The sequence below is a fragment of the Mastigoproctus giganteus genome, chromosome 7, assembly GCF_048544385.1.
Source record: "Mastigoproctus giganteus isolate SK-2022 chromosome 7, ASM4854438v1, whole genome shotgun sequence".
Lineage (NCBI taxonomy): Eukaryota > Metazoa > Arthropoda > Arachnida > Uropygi > Thelyphonidae > Mastigoproctus > Mastigoproctus giganteus.
The window spans coordinates 214,105,858-214,127,896 of record NC_143581.1 but is presented as its reverse complement, the minus strand read 5'-3'; the positions used below and the strand labels follow the sequence as shown (position 1 = coordinate 214,127,896).

General features: G+C 35.6%; 1 protein-coding gene across 3 annotated transcripts in view; it reads left to right on the top strand.

The window, feature by feature from the left end:
- LOC150083662 (uncharacterized) overlaps positions 1 to 22,039 on the top strand; it is a 396,332-nt gene that overhangs the window by 101,956 nt on the left and 272,337 nt on the right. For all 3 annotated transcript variants that reach the window (XM_090378102.1, XM_090378101.1, XM_090378103.1), the window contains exon 4: positions 11,475 to 11,879. In XM_090378102.1, coding sequence (XP_090234228.1) covers positions 11,475 to 11,879 — 405 coding nt within the window. The remainder of the gene's footprint in view (positions 1 to 11,474; positions 11,880 to 22,039) is intronic.

Below are 22,039 nucleotides of genomic sequence, written 5' to 3'. Positions count from 1 at the left end.
TAGTTAATTACATTTCTGATTCAAAATGTTTGCACAAAGCAGGATAATTCCTCCAACCCTCAATTGCCGTCCATAAGCTACAAGTTGTTCATTGTGGCCCGAACACACGACCAATCTTTAGTTTCCACATCAAGATCTTTAGCAATCATCCTTAACTCTTGCTAGTTTTTTGAAAATTAGTAATACAGATTTTTTTTTTAATTATTGCCCCTATGCCATTATATTTTAGAACATTTTTTTTCTTCACAGTGAAAGCCTCAACAAAGTTTCAAAATCTGCCAACATTTCATCATAAAGTTTATGTAATATCTTAGTTGCCTCAATCCCCGCGCTCGATGTCGCTAATGTCACTAGTTTTTTGAATACTGTGCAAAATGTCAGACTCGCTCAGATATTCAGCTACCGTGGCCGTATAGAAATTTTACTGGAAGGCGTGGATCATTCACTTCTCTAAAAAACATATGCCCATTTGTTGGAGTAAAGGGGAACCACAACACAGCTTGACCAGAGACTATTATCTGTGTCGGGAATCTTCTTAATCCTCTGACTGGCTATGGAAAGCATATTAACTAGTGTGACTTCTTGGAATGTGGCTGCATAGGTTTTTGGACATCATTAACGTTGTGGGACGGTAATCCCTTTCACCCTTAATTTGTGCTTTCTAATTACCTAAAGGCCAGAGGTAGGTGAGGACAATGCACACAAAGTTGTCAATCTTAATCAGTTCGTTCTACGGAAATTATTTCCTATGTTTCCATAGAAACCAAGGGAATTAAAAAAAAATATATATATATATATATATATATATGCTATAAACAAATTCGTTAAACAGAGGTCAGACTGCAACTAACTCAAAAATGAAGCAATTTTAAAATACATAACTGGTCGATTGTGCCATTAAAATGCTGGTGATGGGGCCCTGCTTGCCCCACCTTAGTTCTGGCCCTAGATACTCAATAATTAAATTCAAGATTTCATTTGTAAAATAAATAATCGCTTCAACAAGGGGCTCGCAAATTTGAGAAAAAAATATAATGCGCTCTTGCAAGCCCACTAATGAACCCAGATCGGAACCCAAAATTAGCCTTTAACTACAAACCTTCAGGTAAGAGAGGTGTGTGGGTGTGTGTCGACCAAGACAACAATGGCGAAATCAAGACCACCTCCAAGAGCTACAGTGGAACAGGTCTTAAAAGACCTCAGCCGGACCAAGTTCATGATGATGAAGTCGTTTAAAAAAAAAAAAAAAAAAAAGCCCCACACATCTTATACACTAGAAATCCTTAATCAGTGTTACACTAACTGAAATTCCCTCTTGAAAAAATAGTCTACCCATGGCACATTTCTGTAGGCACTAGTCCCTTATGTTTGCAGCTAATATACGACAGATGGAAGTTTGTTCCAGCAATCACCAACCACTGACTAAAGGCAGCCTTCTGCACATTCAGCAACTGTTTTTTTCAGTTTGAATTTGTGCCCGTTCATGTGTGTGTCATCTGAGCAAAAGGAAGAATCCTATCAGCATTGAGCTTGTTCAATCCATTCAAAGCCTTAAACACCTCAATCAAGATCACCTTCAGGTGCCTAGTCTCCAGACACTGTAATTTGCAGAACTGAAGCCTTTCTTGGTAAGAGCACTCATTTGTTCTACTCAGCAATCTCATTGCCCTTCTCTGTACTTGTTCCAGTAGCTCCACATCCATTCTGAAATGAGGCCTCCAGATCTGTATGCAGTACTCTGTATGGCTATTGCCTTATACAGTGGGATAATCACCTCTTTATCCGTGCAAAATTTCTGTATATCATTGACAAAACCCCATGAGCTGTCCTGACAGCTTCAGTTTGTCTGCATTACTCAGAACTTCATAACTGATTGCACAATTAGTGTAGTACACTGCACCTGCCTGTTGAGTTGTCCACTTCCTGAGAAATGTTTTACATTTCTTCCAGTAAATTTATTAAAAAATCATCTGTAGCAGTTTACTACTACTATTAAAATTCAACATGGATGGATTCTATCTTATCAAAGTTATTTTTTTTTTAATTTTATTTTATGAATTTTTATATTCTATAAAGAAATTGAAGAACTTGCCCAAAAAGGCTATTCTCTTTTTGGATAACACTACTCACATCCCAGCTGTAAGGACCTTAAAAACATGGCCTTTATGTCCCTTTCTTTACCACTGATTGTAACATCTTTGATTCTGCATGTGGATCAAAGATTTCAGAATATCTAAGGCCGGGGGTTAGTCTTTTTGGCTGGGGGGGAAGGGCCAAAATGAATAAAATGTTGAGTATTGTAGGCCACATGGGTTCTTGAGGGAAACAAATTACTCGCTTCAGTTCCTTACCACCAATTAATTTTTAAACAGAATTTAATTTTTGTTATCAGTATTTATATTTTATAGTTTCCTTCCCCCACCCCCACATTTAATAATTAAAGACAAATCCAACAATTATTATAACACTAATACCATTCCTAGTAGAGTGTGATTATAATAATATTTTTGTATACTAAAAAATATATGAAAACATAAGAAAGCAATCCAAAAAAATCTAATACAGTGCATGCTGCTTATTGTAATCATGGATAATGTTATCGTTGTTATGAAATTCCGATGGGATGTATAAGATTATGTAGGAACAATACCGTAACTCTTATTGTAATCAGGCTTCAGTTTATGTTATCCTTTATTGCGGCATATGCAGTGGAAGTGATTAGTAACATACCAATTTGTTCTTGAATTCCGACATATCTGACTAATTATTGATTCTGCTCTGTATAGTTTATGGTTGTTGATGTTATTACTCTGTGAAAGAAAGTACTGTATTTCTACTCTATTATAAGCAGCCAGTCTTTGGCTGCTTTATAGAAGAGCATTAACCCCTTTTATAATTCTTGTATTTAATGTTTTCTTTATTGCTTTTAATGGTATTGTATGGATTTCCAGAAACTTAGCAGTTTCGTTTTTATTGATGTCTTTCCCAAAGAAATAGTCAAATTAAAGTATTTTGTATTGCTTGTTTTTAATGTTTCGTTTCTGTCAACTTTAACCTTTTTATGTACGCATTTTCGCATACTGAACAGCTGCATTCTTGCTCTGTTGATTCATGAGTCCCGAAGCAATCACAATAAGCTTAGTCCACCATTTTAACTAAGAAGTCATTTTCAAAAGTCGATGTGAAACTATTTTCTGACGTGCTATTTTAAATTAGCTTTAAACTAGTGAAGTTTTAACTTTTTATAGTTTTTTTTATCCTTTGCCTAAATGGCAGTGGCCAGCACAATATGAAAGAATGGGCTGCATGTGAGCTACAGGTACTCATCTCTGGTTCAGATAGATTAAGTGGGTGCAAGTTTTTTGGTTCAATTTTGGAAAAAATAGAAGATGCAATTATAGGCCTTATAGAATAATTAAAAGTTATGAATTTTAAAAGATGTTTTAGTGCAGTACTATCATAGAATGAAATTCCAGATTTAACACATTTAGTAAATCTTGATAACGTTTGCCTGAGGCTGACAGCATTTAATGAAAGCCTTGAACTACAAGACGATGAACATAGTTTATTAACTGATTCAGGCAAATGGAAGGTCTGACGACTTACAGCGATAAAACATGTAACAGTCGATTCAAAAGTGCTTTATTTTTTATGAAAATCCCAAATATTAAGTAATATTGGTATTAGAACCAATATAACTTAATACCATTTATGGGTTGAGAAGGTGAAAGAAGATGTATGTTGACTTGAATTTCTATAGATTGTAATTTTCAGCAATCTGTCAACAGAGGTTGTTCCAGAAAACGGAAGTTGAAGGAATAAATGAGGAAGCAGAAAAGTTGGTTCTGTGAGTTTTACTGGTTGCAGCAAGTTTTTTTTTTGACTGGTTTGGGGGTTGGAATTAGAGAAGCCAATTCAGAAGAATAGTGCCAATTGAAGTATATACAGATGCAGCAGAAACAAGCATCTATTAGACAGGGTGGAGAGACTTTGTAAAGGATGGGTCATAAATTAACTTAACTGCTCTCTTTTGAATAGTCTAGAAGCCTGAGAGAGGTTGTGGGGGCACTGCCCCAGATGTGGGAACAATATTCCGTGTAGGGCAGATTTGAGATTGTACAGAGTGAGTAGCTGTTTAGAAGAAAAGTAATGCTGAGAGCAAAACAGATAACCCAGTTTTTTAAATGCAGAGGAAGTAGTATTTGTGATGTGCTTATGCCAAAAGAATAGAAGTCCTAATATATATGATCTTGTCTAGAAATCTGGGTGTTATTGAAGACAAGCATAGGAGTAGAAACCTTTTTTGCAAGATATAACATAGTATTGAAATTAACTAATTAATTTGTTCCATTGGAGAATTACCTGTAAATCAGAATTTAAGGAATTGGTAGTGGATATTTGAGAAGTTGAACCTGTTTTTGCAGGGCAAGGTTGATCAAATTGGGAGGTGAATGCAATGTGCTACCATCAGCAAAACTCTGGATAGGATTTCTAGTAGGTGGAAGTTCATTAACACATAGAGGAAAAGATTGGGAAAAAGAACTAAACTTTGGTGAACATCATTAGTGGAAAAATTAGGAGACAAGAGCAGTGCACTATCATCTGTAGTGAGCAGACGATAATACTTTTGGAAGCTTATTTAGAAAACCTTTTTGCAAAACACGATCAAAAGCCTTTGAAATATCAAGAGCAACTTCTCGAGTTACACAAACGTTTTCATTGATTTTTTTGCAACAAATCGGTAATGGTTTGTTTTCCAACAATTTGTGTTATTAATTTGTTGGTGGATGAAACTATGGAAGAAGCAAACTATGAAGAAGAGTTTAATCAAATCCAGGACCAAAACTTTTTCATGCCAAAGTCACCCTAGATAACAGTGATAAGTGGAGTAAACGTAGTCTTAAAATCTGAATGCAGTGTTAAAGTGATAACAGTGGTAATTCATGACATCACACTAATGAGTTCTCCTACTCTGCCCTTGCCCGCCTAACCATTTCTTTGTTATTATTACAAATCAACTTTAACTTATTTGCTGAGCATAATAGTAAATTTGATTTTAAGACTTAACCATCCTGTAAACCTTCTACTGGTTGAGTCTTAAAGCATTTGCGATGACAGTGTTCTCTGTATTAAATTTAGAGTCATATTAAACTTAGTTTTTTTGCGGAGCCTGCAGAACGTTTGATTAATAATCTAAATAAACTGCTGCCCATCTGAGTTTTGAAAAACCAAATGTAAAAACAGAGAAACTAGTAGCAATAAGAAAAGTTGACAATGTTGGAACTGGTGATTAATTTGAATGGAGAGGAAGGGTTTGTTGTTTATATTGAACATTGACAAGAGAGCAAGCAATGAGGGATACAATAACTGAAATTTGAGGCTTTAAAATCTGAAATGGAATGGGAAGTGCCTTTAAATAATTTATATCACACTAATGATTAAAGGTAAACAAAGATAGCATGCTTTATTCACATAAATTCACAGGTTTTTTATAAATGAGTAAGTGAGGGGACCCTTTAAGTAGTCTGTAATTCTGTCTTCAGAAGTGATTTGCTTGAGATATAAGGAAGTGATTGTACTTTCAGCTATATCAAGCATCATTACCAGAGTGAGAGCAAATTTGATAGACTCGTATGTGAGCTTAAATAATATTGATATGCTTTTATCTGTTAATGTTGGTCAAAGTAACGCTTGCACATACTTCAAGAATTCTCGTTTGTTACCACAACAGAACATAGTAACAAGATGTTCTGAGGGCAGAAATGTTTGAAATGAGTGGGTAGCTAATGCCAGGGAAGGAAGCTTAAATAACTTCAAGGGGTGTGTCAGGGTAGTTTACTATACAAGAACACTAAGTCTAAATTGTTTATACAGTAATGTCAGAAGTGTCGTCAATAAAATGAATGAATTCAAATTCACTCATTAGGACAAGTAATGCTGACATATAGGGCTTACGGAAACGTGGTGCCACCTGGATATAGAGGATGAGTTTCAGTACGGTGTGTACAATATTTGAAGATTAAATGCATAAGGCATAATATGATATGGGTTTAAATTAACTATATAATATCGGTGTAGATACACCATAGTTTACCCATAAATTAAACTACTTATGTAGTGTGAAAGGCATAGTTTTTAATTGTGATGGCATGTTTGCATTATCTGGGTACCTGCCCACCCACTGATGATAGGCCAACAGCTTTGAAACGGTGCCGTCTGGGTGGTGGTATCCACTGAGAATAAATAACAGTAGTCTTCTTTACTAGAGAAGCATTACTTATTCGAAGTAGTGCAATACCTGGTATCTCATTGTGAAGGTAGCCACAATACAAGGTACAGTTAAAAATGCCTTTCACACTACGTAAGTAGTTTAATTTATGGGTTCTGTTGGAGAAGAAATTTTCAACTTATGAAGCTATTACATAGGTGATGATGGCTGCAGGTGCTTAAACTGTGATTTCTTCATAACATACTTATCTGCAAGCATATTGGAGGCTTGAAGTGGTGAAACCCGTGTTTAGTCTCTAGAGCAAAGTTTCCGGCATCCCCCTCCCCCCATACTTCTCCTTCAACCCATGCACGGTACTAAGTACTATAGGTTTTGATACCTTTCGTGTTTGGGGGTTTCATAAAAAAAAAAAAAAAAACTATGGTGTATTTACACCGCTATTATATGGTGTGTACAACGTATTTAGGAAGGCAGGGTGTATAACAGTTTTGGTAGTGTCATGCTTGTTATCAAAAGCAGTTTGAGTGTGACGATAGCTTGCTTGGATTCAGACGTTTCATATATTAGTATAGAATCTGTATGGTGTGAGATAGTTGGAAGCAAAGGTACAATGAGATTGGGAGTAATCTACATTCCAGGTGATTGTGAAGATTATGATGAGAGCTTCTATATGCAAATGGATGGGCAAATAAGCATCAGTCTTTTTATGGTTTATTTTAATTTGCCTCTAATTGATTGGAGCAAATGGGAAGGAAATTCTGCAAGGGGGACAATTTTTAAATCAACTAGATGACTGTTATTTGTATAAACAGGTCAGGGAAAGTACTAGGGAAAAGAATATTCTAAAGCTGATCATAACCCATGAACCAGATGACATAATAGGGCTGACAGTACAGGAACTAGTAGTATGAAGTGATCACTGAGTTCTACAGTGGACAATGAAGAGAGAGAGGTAGCAGTAGTTAAAGGCAAAGGAATGGGTTATAATTTCAGGAAAGGAAATTACAATGGCTTAAGGTGCTACATGGCCTCTATTAACTGGATAGATATCTCACAGAGCAAATACAATTGAATTGTGGTATACCTTTGAAACATTAATCACAGAAGCCTTGAATCCGTATATACCATTAAAAAAATATTCCACAAGGAGGATTCCAAGTTGGATGAATAATGAAGTTGCCAGATTACTTGAGCAGAAAAAGACAGCATGGAAAAGTTACAGAAAAATAAAAAGTATTGAAGCCTATAACAGCTACAAATTGATCTTTAATAGTGTCACAGAAAAGGTTAGGCTGGCAAAGGCAGATTATGATGAATTGCTAGCAAAGAGTGGGTATAAGGAATTCTTCACATATAAATGCGAAGAAGAGAAGGAAAACCAGTTCATACCCCTATGTAATTCACATTCGATAGTATTAGATACCCTAGCTGAAGTTGCAGATCAACTCAACAGTTACTTTGCATTGATATTTACAGAAGAAAAACCTTTTGTCAATGAGAAATTATGGGAGTGAAATTGAAAAATATGTAATTACTGATATTGAAATTTCACTGGTCAAGGCAATGATCAAGGGTGGAAATCAGAATCATTTAGATAGAAATGGATTCCGAAGGATGCACAGCATGGTTTTGTAAAGGGAAAATCATGTTTAATAAATCTGGTTAGCTATTTTCACAGGGTCACTCATGAACTGAGTTTAGGGAATAATTTCAACATTGCTTATTTTGAATTCAGCAAAGCATTTGACTCAGTCCCACATGAGTGGTTACTGTATAAGCTGGAACAGGTTAGAATCATGAGAAAATCCTTAGATGGATAGCAGGATGGCTTCAGGGTAGATGGCAATGAGTTGTGACAAATGGTTATTTCTCAGATTGGGTTAATGTAAGAAGTGGAGTTCCCTAGGGATCAGTATTGGGACCACTGTTGTTTTTGATTTTCTTAAATGATATTGATCAAGGGATAGAGGGCATGATGTCTAAATTTGTAAATGAGGTAAAGATTGGTAGAGTAGTTAATGATCATTGCCAAGCAGAGCTTCTTCAGAATGACTGAGATAGACTTCAGGGATGGTCAAAAAAGTGGCAGCTTTGCTTTAATCCAGCAAAGTGCAAAGTCTTAAATCTGGGGAACAGTAACCCCAAAATGACTTATACACGTGATGTAGTTGAATACTGAATAAGTCAGTAGTGCAAGAAAGGTACTTGGGAGTTACGATACAATCAGGCATGAAGTTATCTGAGCATTGTACACAGCTTGCAAGGAAGGCCCATGGTGTCCTATTGATGATTTATTGAACATTATTATTATTAGCTATATGGTGCAAGGAAGCCTGAGACTTATGCACTAGCTAAAATTTTTTTTTTTTTTTTTTTTTTTAAATCTCTTTGCTCTTAGCTGTTCTAAATTGACATCAACCTGGTCAGTCATCAACCACAAGTTCTGTATCTTGTAAATCATGCTAGGTTACAAAGTTTACTGAATGAGAATAACACTAGAGAAATTTGAAGTTATAATATAGCTGAAGCTATACAGTCTCATAAATTATAAAAGGTTTGCAGGGCTCTTGTCCTGTAATCTGTTTTTATGACCAGCTTTAGCTATATTATAACTTTTCATCTTCTTTAGCAATATTACACCTTTGAAAACTCTGATGCCTTTATACACGCTGACCGTCTTGAATTTTTTTGCCTAAGTGTTGTGACTAGAGGCAACCTGCTGTCTAATGAGGTACTGCTTAGTCTTATGTCTCTTTTAAACAAATGGCCATTTAACCTTTTAAGGAAGTAATCTGTTTGAAAATAATGCTATACCAGGGCAACTTGTTACCGAGGCAACTTTGTTCTGCTCTCAGTTAGACCAGTGCACTGTTTACGCAGTTTGAAACCAAACGACTAAAAGACAAGATGGTCTTCGTGCGTTGTATAAAGGGAAAAGTGACATTCTTCCCCCTCCAACTGTAAAGGTTCTTAAAGAAAAATATGATAAGTAATAAGTGCCGGATTGTTTTCTTAATATTTCAGGTTAATAAAATTGATTTTTTTTTTTTTTTTTTTTTTTTTTTTTTTTAAATAAAATGTATCTAATTTTAAAGAATTGGATTGTGAAGTGCCGGATTTTATAGGGTCTATGGGAGTGATTCCCAACCAGTGTGTTGCGACTCTTTTCAAATATGCCACAAGATTAGAAAAAATTCCATTGAGTTTGGTGACAATCACTATTTCGGTGAGCTGTAAATATTAGTTTTAACTTAAAGTGTGCCTTGAGTGATAAAAGATTGGAAACCACTGGTCTACAGTATTAATTTTTTTTTGTATTAGATTTTTTAAATATTAAACTAGGGGGCTTTGCTCGTCAACCCCCACGCATGCTTTTCTATGTATTGTGTAGAGGTAGGACGGAGTAAGTTAATCTTTTCTACTAAAGACACACCTATATATAAATACACATATATTAAAGAAATTTGACAGTCTGTTAAAGAAAAAGTGTAAGAAAAGACTATAAAAAGTAAAATTGTGCGAATGTTGAGTGAATGAAAGTTATCATTAATTACATGTTCTATCCTAGCCTCTTTGCCGACCGGGCTAGCCAAGTGAGTCAAGTGCCTGCCTCGCAACCCAAAGGTCGCGGGTTCGAATCCCACCTCGGGCTTGGATCAGAGTAAAATACAAAAACTTTGGGAGGTGCATGGCCACAGAAGCAGATGCGCTAACAAAAAAAAAAAAAAAAAAAGTCTCTTCACTGGACAGACTGATGTCTATGCAGGCCCTTAGAGGCCTCATGGTTATCCAAGCTGACACCATGCTGTAGCTTTTCCTAGCTAGCATAGTGTGGTATGCTGACACTGGCCATTAGGGTAACCCCCCAGGCCAGTGTTCGACAGAGCTGCAAAAAGCATGCTCCACCTTATGAAACCCATTGGAACAGGATGAGCATCCTGTACCAGGGGGTCCCTTTTCAAATCAGGCTAGTGCCTCAATTATTCCCTCCCAGTTCTCTGCCCTGTTTATCTCACTCTTTCCATCTCCCCATTATCTCCTTTCCAATAATTTGGGGGGGGGGGGGCTCTCCTTGGATGCCTAGACTACACCAGGATTTTCCCTGCGAGAGCTTTCTTCTCTCATAATGTGTCCTCGCCCGCCTCCCCGGGGTGGTGATGGAAATTGGGGATGTTAGTGGCTCTCCACAGGCCTCCATGCTAAGTGGCCAGAGGAACAACACAACTCACACTAATATTTTACAAAACAGACGCACACCTTGGCCTTGGCCTTATGCAGAGTAGTATATTCTACACAGAGTAAAAACGCAGAGTTGGGGGAGACCCTCGGTGCTGCCAGACAAAAAACACTATGTAGTTGAACATTGAATGTCACTGTGATCGATATCTAATCAAAAAATGACCTGTGCATTTGTAGTGTGCAGAATTCTCAATGTGGAATAAATATCACAATGTAATTATTTACCTGCATTTACATAGGTCACTTAGGAAAAGGCATATTGCTTTGGGTTTCATAATGCATGAGGAATATTGTTGCATCCCAAAGAGCAGGACTAAAATATTTTACTGAAATATTTACAAAATACTAAATTACTGTATTTACAAATATACAATATTCATTAATATACAAAAAATGTTACAATGGAACATCAAATGTTAGAGAGGGAAGCACATGCACGAGGTTGGTGAACGTTATGGAGGCAGTTGTCAATAGTTAATTGCATTTGTAGTGACGTAATTGCCTCACTCTCTTCTCCCATTGGCTCGAATAAATATCACTAGGAGGAAAACCTTTTTAATTTATAGAGATCTTAAATTTTTAAGATGCCTCCTAATAATAAATTAGGATGCATCTTAAAAATTTAAGCATGCATGAAAGTCTCTAAAAAAATTGCATGTCCTGTATTTATTTCAAAGTAATTCATTTGTCCTGTCACCCAAAAAGGTTGCCCATCCCTGTTTTAGTGTTTAAATTCTTGTTTAAACAGTTGGGAATCATTTACCACAATCTCTCAGAAAAAAGTTGAAATATTTTGATTGTTAATATACAAATGTTTACCTTTTTTGCCACCCTTTACCTTCTGACTCTTATATATAATATAAATTTAATGAGCTTCTTATAAAAAATGTTACAATACTAATTTTGTATTGTTATTCACACGGATATTTTGCTTTTGGTAATTATAAATTATATCGATTATTTTTATTATCATTTTCATGTTTAGTATATTTTGATATTCTTGTAGGTATATACAAAAGGAATTTGTTCCTATAAGGATCCAGCTTCTATGTCTCGTCTTAAGAGTCGTTCATTGAGGGTGAATAAAAGTACTGACCTGGTGAAAGTTTTGCACAGAGCTATTAAAGAACTTGGTGAATTGGATGGATCCAGTTTACACAGTGTTGAGAAATACATGAGACAGACCTTTTCTCTTCATGTTGAAGATGGAGTGGATCTTAGTCATCTGTTAAGTTTTGCAGCCAAAAGGGCAGTTAATAGTGGGTTGCTTGTGCAAGATGGGCAGCTTTATAAGCTAGGGAGAACTGTGTTGCATTCTGCCGGAATGGAAGTAAAGGTGGTCAGAACTGTGTTAGGAAGTAGTCATCATAGCCATAGTTCTTCAGAAAGAACTTCCAGTCATGTATACAAGGTATAGTATATGATAACATGATCAGTTGCATTGCATTTAGGTATTAAAGGCATTAATATGTTGAGTGAAATGCATGATGTGGGAAACAAGGATTAAAAATTAAACGTAAAATTAAAACACCAAGTATTTAAAAAAAAATTTTTTTTTTATTGACAAATGTTGAGAAAACCTACATCAATACCATTCAGTATAGGGTGGTCCGTAAGTAAGAAACATTTTTGGCTGCAAATAACAGCACTATTTTTCTATTTTAATTAACGGTAGCAGAATAGAAAGAGCATACATAAACTTAACTAAAGAGCATTACTGAATTACTTCCTAAAAGGCCATACTAAAAATAAACAAAGTCCAATATGCCATGTATGTCACACTGCACCTCTAAAAGACTACAATCTTTACAAGATTGTAGTCTTTTAGAGACCCAACATAATACTTTACATTCAACACACAACACTTTCCTGGCATTTACAGTAGTATTGTATTTCTTCACAGTGTACACAGCACAGCTGTGGGAAACCACAGGTTTGCCCGTGACCCTAACGCTACTATGCACACCCAATTTTGTAACAGTTGGGTGTTGAAGCTCCAGCAGAGACCTGTGCTTAATACTAAATTCTATCTTTTAAGAATCCTCACAAAAAGTAATTGCAGGATGTAATCCATAGAGCATGGTGGCCATTCAGTTGGAATTCACTGTTTGATCCATCAACCTGTGGACAGTTTTTGCTTAGTGTACTGGTGCTCCATCCTGCATAAAAAGGCGATGGTGAAAATTGATTTTGGAGTGCATTAAAGTTCTCTTAAAAAAAAAAAAAAAAAAAAAAAAAGTCTGACAAATGTCTCCTGTCCAGACTGTCAGGCCGGGAATCTTAAAATCCTTTTTAAAGAATAAATGGTGATTGTTAAGAGACTAATAAACATAGGTTGTTATCAGTTCCATTTAGTTGAAATGTTTCAGTTCACAAAACATTGTCAGTGATATCTGGATTTCTAATACTCATGGCCAGAAACCGTTCAGCAGATTCCAATTTTCTCTCTGGGTCCTTATTCAAGCTTTGTACCAACACGGGACGATAAGCCTTGTATTTAAGTTTCAAACTTCGCTTTCTTTGAGTTGCAAGGTGTATTATGTTTTGGTAGATTGTGCACTGTTCCCACTTCTTCATAATTTACTTTATATTTGTTATTTTTGGTGGTTTGTGTCCAAAACAACTTCTTAAACTGATGTACAACTTCTGCAGCATTTTCATATTTTGTATGCAACTTTACGATTTCAGTCCTCTCCATTGGTAAGGCTCATGGCACTTTTTATTGTTCAAATTATTCTTAAACAATAAAAAATATATATATAGTTTTTAAATAACCTATACATACATCAGCAGGTATTTAAAATAGTTTCTGTAATTACTTATGGAACACCCTGTATAGTGAACTAACTGCTTATTTACAGATATTTCGGAATTCACTTTTGTCATTTTTGCTATCATTTGTTTCTATTCATGAAAGGAAACTGGACATTATAGTCAACATTATAGTCAGTAAACAAATAGTGGCATTTTAAAATGTTGAGTTAGTGTTTCAATTAATTTTAATTTAAGGTACATTTTCTTAAAGTTTTTATTTATTTTTTTTTCCAGTTTGTGTGTGCATTCAGGGTTAAAAATGCACTCATTCACTCATCACAGATGAGTAACTTTTGTTCACTAGCAAGTAGATTTTTAACTTAGCCCACTACAAATTTAATAATTAAAAAACAAAATTTGGAGGTCTCCACTTGCTTTTGACAATAAAAGCAAGCTATGTATTCAAGGAATTAATTTTGAAAGCTACTAGGCTTTTCATTCCAATTTAGAAATACTGTTCAGGGTTTAGGCCTAAATGGGTGTCAGATGAACTAATGAGACTTGTGGCAGAGAAGAAAAATGCGTGGTATGCATATAAATTATCAGGTGACAGAAGCCTATGGTAGATAAAGCTAGTCTGTAATCAAGTCAAAGTGACTTGATTACAGGGAAGTGAAGGCAGATTACGAGAAATCTTTGGCAAAGAAAAGATGCAAAGAAAAACAGCAAAGACATCTTTAATTATTTAAACTCTAGAAGGAAAGGGATGAATCAGATTGGGCTACTTGATATTGGTGGTTTGACTGTTGATGATCCTGCTCGGGTAGCTGACAAACTGAATGAGTATTTTGCATCTATATTCACACATGAGAAATTTTGTAGTGAAGTGGAGTACAGAAGCTTAAATTCTAACAGGGAGCTAAATGATTTTGTAATAACTAAGAGCAAAGTGGAGGAGAAATTGTTGAAGTTAAACATAAAAGGCACCTTGGGTGGATGGAATCTGTCCAGTTATATTAAAGGAGATGGCAAAGGAAGTAAACAAACCCTTAGCCATAATTATGAAAGCATCCTTGGACTCGGGGCAGGTTTCCACGGACTTGAAGATGTGCAAATGTATTCACAATTATCAATGATATTGATGAAGGTATCAGGTTTAATGTTGAATTCAAGGAATTAAAGAAAAATATATGTGCCAGATTGTTTTCTTAATATTTCAGGTTAATAAAATTGATTTTTTTTAATAAAATGTATCTGATTTTAAAGGAGACTTTGTATCCTGATGATACAAAGTTTCTCAGGGTTTTTAATGACAGTAATGATAGTATGCTACTATGCAACAGGATCTAGAAAAGTTGGGCAGTTACGCTGCGAATTGGCAACTGGAGTTTAACATTGACAAATGCAAAGTACTGCATGTGGGTAACCCCCCCAGAGAAATGTACGAACTGTGATACTACACTCAGGGTAGTGGAGAATGAAAAAGACCTGGGGATAATTGTGCTGTTAGATATGAACAGGTTGCTAGAGCAGGTCATGGGGTATTGTCAATGATTTATATGAATTTTTCTAGGAGGGATAAGGAGGTGGTTATCCCTTTTTTATATAAAGCCGTGGTCAGGCTACACCTTGAGTACTGCATACAGATCTGGAGGCCTCAATTTAGGACTAGAGTTGCTAGAAAGAGTTTAGAGAAGAGTAACACGATTGGTGAGGGGAACAGAAAGGGTGCCCTAAGAAAGGCACTTGTAAGGTGATCTGATTGAGGGGTATTAGTTGAATGGTTTGAGTGTACTCCAATACTGAGGGGATTCTTCTTCATGCTCGGGTTACGAACCTAAGGAGGGATAAACTCAATTTGAGGAAAGACAGGTTGTAGAATAGATGTGTGGCAATTTGCCTTTAGCCAGTGGGTAGTTGACTGCTGGAATAAACTTCCATTGGTTGTTGTGGAAGTTGATAGCTTAAATAAATTCAAGGAAGAACTGGACAAACTTTTGGAGCAATGGATGGGTGAAATGGGAAGTTTTTTTTTTTTTTTTTTTTTTTTGCTGGTGCAACATAAGCTTACTTCCTTGCATCATGTGTCTCTGCTAATGAATTTTAGTGTTATAGTTAGGGTTTCCTCCACCCTTAAAAAAAATATTGTATGCTTACCAAACAGGTTTAAAACAGGCATATATTATAGAATTCTCTAAATAAAAGAATATAGAAGAATTCAAAACTACAAATAGACATTAGTTTAGATTAATGAATTTTTTTTTTGGAAAGATTTTGAAGGTAAGACGATTATGCTTATTTTTTCTTTGTGTCACTTTTTTCTTCCCTTTATTTTGCTGCACATTTGGAATCTAAAGGATGTTGAAGTCTGGTGTTCATATCAAAGAACAACATTACTACCACACAGGAAATTTATTTTAAATATTATTACTTTTGATATTAGCATTAGTAGTGGCAAATGGTGCAAGAAAGCAAGCTTATACAATATCAACAAAAAAAAATGAGACACCTTCCATTTCACCTATTCATTCTCTACAATAGCTTGTATGATTCTCCCTTTAATTTATTTCAGCGAGCAACTTCTACAATGACAGATGGCAGTTTGTTCCAGCAATCAAACACCCACTGGCTAAGGCAAACATCTGCTGCACATCTATTCTGCAATTGTGCTTTCTCAATTTGAATTTGTGCCCCTTTGTGTTTAGTCTGAGCAAGATGAAGAGTGCAGTCAAGTACTGAGCTTGCTCAATCCATTCAAAGCCTTAAACACCTCAGTCAGATCACTTTGCAGGTGCAGTCTCCAGATCCTGCAATTTGCAGAACTGAAGCTCTTTCTTGGTAAGAGTACCCTCTCTGTTCCACTTACCAATCTCATTGCACTTCTCTGTGCTTGCTCCAGCAGCTCTACACCATTCCTAAAATGATGCATACAGGCCTCCAGTCCTGTATGCAGTACTCAAGATGTGACCTGACGTGGCCCAAGCTGTGGCCAAGATTATCCCTACAATGGGATAATCACCTTCTTATTGCTTCTAACAAAATCGCTATATATCGTTGATAAGACCCCGTGACCTGCTTCTCTGATAGCCTGTTTGCACTGCTCAGAAAACTTCATATCTGACTGTGCAATTACCCCAGGTCTCTTTCATTTTCCACTACCCTGAGTGTAGTACCACACAGTTAGAATGTTACTCTTGGGTTACTGCTACCCATACTTGCCACCTCTCAGCCCATCTGCCCAACTTTGTAGCGTACTCTCATTAACAACCCTGCCAACCTTTGTATCGTTTGCAATACTTTGCAATTGTCAATATTAAGCATCAGAACAAAAGGGCGGTCTTACCAAGAAAGGCTTCATTTCAGCAAATTGAAGGGTTAACAGTGATAAATGCAGAGTACTGCAAAATGGCAACAGAGACCTAGGGGTAATTGTACAGTCTGATGTGAAATCAGACGACAGGCTCATGGTCTATCAGTGATATAAAGGAATTTTCCAGAAGGCGATTATCCTGTTGTATAAGGCAATGGTTGGGCCACACCTCAAATAATGCATTCATCTGGAAGCTTCATTTGAAGAAGAATGTGTCTTCAAAAAGGCCTCTAAGGTTGGGAGAGTACATATCCAGAATTTAAAACAATTACACCAACCGTTTAATACTAGAAACTAAAATGTACCAAACGATACTACACTGTAAAATGATATATGCAAAAGGCTGATTTACAAAATATACGATGAAACTTTAATATACAATAAAATATAAATAAATAAATAAATAAATAAAACATTTTAAAATACAATAAAGATAAAAGCGATAAAACATTGACTGAAGCTTTCGGAGGCTTCCGCCTTCTTTCTCAACAACAATGATGTTCAAGCAACACATCCTTAAGTAACAGGCTCACAGCACACGTGGTTGACCAGGCGCATGCTCTATATTTCTTCCATACGATCCAGAACCGGAAGTGGCTCAGGAGCGTGGAAATATAAAACGCTCGTCTTTTGCCAGGACTACAGCTTCTAGTAGGGGGTGAAATCGAACACCCCTGTCCCTATTCATACTATTGTTCTCAGACGAGCCTATCCGCAAACTCTCTAGCCACTTACGGTCCTAGAACCTATGCGCCCGGTCAAGGATGACAGCATTCACCGGGGAGACGTGATGATGTTTCTCCCAATAATGCTCAGCAATGGCGGACTTATTGAACTCTGCGGTCTGTATAGCTCGCATGTGCTCCCCCAGGCAGTCTTTTAGTCGCCGTCCTGTCTCCCCCGCATAACATTCCCTACAGTCTGGTCATTCGATCTCATATACAATCCCACTACTGGAATCCCCAGGAATGGGGTCTTTGACCTGTGACAACACTGTGTGCAACTTCCGACCCGGAAGCTGCACACAGCATGTCGGAAAGTCACATAGCATTCTTGAAACTCGATCTGACAAGCCCGGATAGTAGGGAATATAAACTGTGGCGACTGGAATGGACGGTATGACCAAAAACTTCAGCAGAATTATGTTATCTACTAGAAAATTATAAAATACAGGTAGTTCCCAACTTTACGAGTTAATTCGTTCCTGGCATGCTATTGTAAAGTGGCAATTTATTTCCAATAGACATAATGTTAAAAACAGGAGTTATGGTCTCAACAATGAAATTTGACCATAGTGATGTTAAATAAAGGTCAACAAAATAGTAGTTTATGCTTAAACAATGATTTGTTTGTCCAAATAAATTAACACAACCTTTAAAATCAAGCAAATTATAATAATAAAGAAATTATTATTAAAGAAATGCAATTATTAAAGAATGTCATACAAATGTAAAAGTGTTTCTTCATCATCATCACTAAATGCACACTCATTGATGGTTTATTGCTCATTGTTGGCTCGGCACTCAGTTTGTTGGGAGCACAAGGAGTCTTCTTCAGAAATGCTTAATCTTTTGTTTCCAAGAGAGTCTTCTCTTTTCTTTATAAATTGTACGATAGCATGCATAAGCATTTATTAAATCTGTAGAAACTTTTCTAGTGTGCTTGAAATTTGAATTTTGTGACTCAAAAAATCTCAATTGCTTTTTCTTTGTGTTGAAAAGTTTTATCAGGCCCCTTGAGAGTGAAGGAACTAACAGGAATTTCAGCTATTAAATCATCTTTTTCTTCAGCTTCTTCACATTTTGCCATTTCGATGAGGTCTTTGTTTGTGAGCTCTCCATTGTAACCGTGAAGCAGATAAGTGTCAGTTGTAGAAACCTCAAGCTGCGATTAGTTAGAAATATTAACAACTGCTTCTGTTTCATTTTGTATGATTTCTGCTGTACTACTACTACAGCATATAAAATGAAATAGTAGTAGTACTGTATTGTATACAGTGCAGTACACAATTAGTACTATATTGTATAGCTGCGTGCATGGTTTGAAACGCTGTATTTATGAATGTTTAGCATTTACTTATTGCAATTAATGTTCATATTTTTGATTTTGTTGATATTGGAAAAAAATAACTCTTTAACCTGGGAACTCGTAAAGCAAGAACTGCCTATAACATACCTCAGACTGAAACAGTGTCATCTAAGGTGAGAAATCAATACCAAAAATAAACTATTAGACATCTACATACCTCTAGATGTAACTTTTCCTGTCTGATTTTCTTTTTACTGAAAACTTGCAGTGTTCTTAACAAATGCTTAAGCCTATTGTTACATAAACCAGGGATAGATATATGCAGAATGCCTAATACTCAGATATGATTTTTTTTTTTTTTTTTTTTTAAATGAACATACTTTTTTTGTACTCCAAGAGAATTGGGTACAAATCGAGAGTCAAAAATATACTGAAATTCATATTTCGTTCACTTTGAAGGCCATTTTAATTTAAGCTTATTTTTTTTTTAATCGGCACATGTTGCGTAACATGTGCCATCACCAGGTTAATAAAAATCAAAATGCAAGACTCATTTCATGGATCGTGTGTGATTTATTGAAATAAACAAATTTCAACATGTACAGTAAAACCCTTTTGCAATGAACTATTTTGTACCAAAATTTCATTTTAATGAATATTGCCGAAAATTTTTTCAAGAGAATCATTTATTTAAATAAATTCTGCTGCTCTTTTATAATAGACTATATAGAACTAGTAATTTCTGTTTTATTTTACTTAAATATTGATTAAAATCAATAATAAATAAAATAAGGAAATTAGTATACCACAAAAGTAAAAATACATGTACAGTAAGTCCCTGACATACGTAACAGATACGTTCCAGGACTTCATATGTAAGTGGAGTTTTACATAACTCCAGAATGGCTAATAAAATATTGTTATTATATTCCTCATATGCCAAAATTACAAAAAACCACACATCCTCAGAAGAATGAACAAAAATAGTTATAGGCAGTTCTCACTTTACAAGTTTTTGCTTTGAGTTCCCAGGTTTAAGAGTCCCCCCAAGTATCAAGTATCAACAAAATTGAAAACATGAATATTAATTGCAACAAATGAATGTTAAACATTCATAAATACTGCATTCCAAACCATGTGTGTAGCTATACAGTACAGTGTACCCCGCTTTACGATATTAATCCATTCCAGAAACATTGTCATCATCAGCCATTTTCAATCCACTGCAGGATGAAGGCCTGTAACTTTCCAGTTCCTTCTGTTTTGAGCACTGGCCATCCATTTACTACCCACAAACTCATGAATTTCGTCTATCCATCTCCGCCTTTGTCTTCCAGGTTTTCTTCTAGCTCCTCTTGGATATCATTCTGTTATTTTCTTAGTCCATCTGTCATCATGTCTTTGAGCTACGTGTCCTGCCCAAGACCATTTTAGTTCTTTAGTTTTGATAAGAATGTCCTTTACTTGAGTTAGCTGCCTAATCTATGTGTTTCTCTTCTTATCTAACAGTCTTATTCCTAATATAATTCGTCCCACTCTTCGTTGTGTAGTTCTCAGCTTCTCTTCCATTCTTTTGGTGAGTGCCCAAGTTTCACTTCCATAAGTCATGGTGGGGAGTATACATTGGTTCATTATTTTACGTTTCAGACAAACTGGGGTATTGCTCTACAGTATGTGACTATATTTCCTGAATGGTATCCATCCAAAATTTATTCTTCTCTTGACTTCCAGCCATTTATTATTATTACGGCTAATAACTTGTCCCAGATAAGTATATGACTCCACCTTTTCAATTACTGCTCCTTTAATCATTATTTCCCTTTCTGTGGCATACTTGTTCATCATTACTTTTGTTTTAGTCATATTCATCTTTAGTCCAAAATCCTTACTAAGTGTGCATAACTGATTAAGATTTTCCTCTAATTCTTTGGGATCGTGGCTTATGACCACAATGTCATCTGCAAATCGTAAATGGTTTAGGTACTCTCCGTTCACATTGACTCCTTTCTGCGACCAGTCTAATCTTCTGAAAGCTTCCTCAAGGGCAGCAGTAAACAGCTTCGGAGATATTGTCTTCTTGTCAAACTCCTTTCTCGATTTTAAATTTCCTACTGTCTTTGTCTACACCATCATATCGTAATGTGAATCCAATAACAGTGTTTTTTGGTAATTTGTTTCAAGATCTTAGAAGTTGAAAATTTCACTATATAACTAATCTGTTTATCTCTCTAAAATGTCATTTTTTAAGGTCACAAGTGTGACCTTTTTAAAGTGCACTACCCTTTCATCGTTATCATGTTCCCTTATAAGAATCAATTTTAAACGCCTTTGTGATATTTTTTCTATTGCACATTTCTGGAGGTCACGACCATAAAACTATAAAAACAATTTGCAGTTTCCAGTTCATTGGGCTTTTCTATTACTGCAAGCAATTATAAACGAGTAGTAAACTGTATGTTATTGCATTTGTGAAAATACCATTAGCTGGAATTGTGTGGTTTTTTTTATGTTATTATGGTGAAATGTGTTTCCCCATTACTGAAATCTTCAATCGTATAAAAAACAATTTTCCGAATCTTCTCTTCATTCCTATTTTTTAAGCTTCTTAAACTTGTTACTGCATATTTCACTTGTTCAATTTTTGTGTGCTGTGTTCATCGTTATTGATTGCTTATTTTTATTTTTACTGTTTTAAATTTTACAATCCTAAAAAAAAAAAAAAAAAAAAAAATTTGAGCAAAAATTTTTTTTACCCAAGTCCGAAGTTACTTAATTTGGTCTTACGTAAGTCGGGGACTTACTGGATTGTTTTGAAAGAGTATCATGTTGATATTTTATTTATAATAAGTATCACAATTCATTCTGAAATATGGTACAGTAGATAAAACTTGTGTTACTTGCAAGTGAAAATATGCAGGTTCAGTTAGCACAGTCGAATTTGATTACTGATTCTGCCCTTTTCTTCTATTGTTTACATAACTAAAGGAGTCCTTGCTGTTTTTCTTTGCATCCTTTGCCAAAGATTTCTTGTAATCTGCCTTTGCTTGCCTACCCTCCTTTGTGACTTGATTACCAACTAGTTTATATCTACCATAGGCCTTTGTGTTTTACCTGATAATTTATATGCATCCCATGCTTTCTTTTTCTCTACCACAAGTCTCATCAGTTCATCTGACATCCATTTGGTCCTGTACATTCAAGAATATTTCTTAGTTGGTATGAAAAGCCTAGCAGCTTCTAGGATTAAATCCTTGAATGCTTCCCATTTAGAATTTGCGATAGTAACATCATCATTTGGTCCTACTGTATTATAGAATTTAAAAACTCTGAAACCACTGTAGTCACCTTTATGAAAGCAAAATCCCTTCCTATTACCCTTGATGTTAGTTACATCTTCAAATAAATCCCAAATCAATACA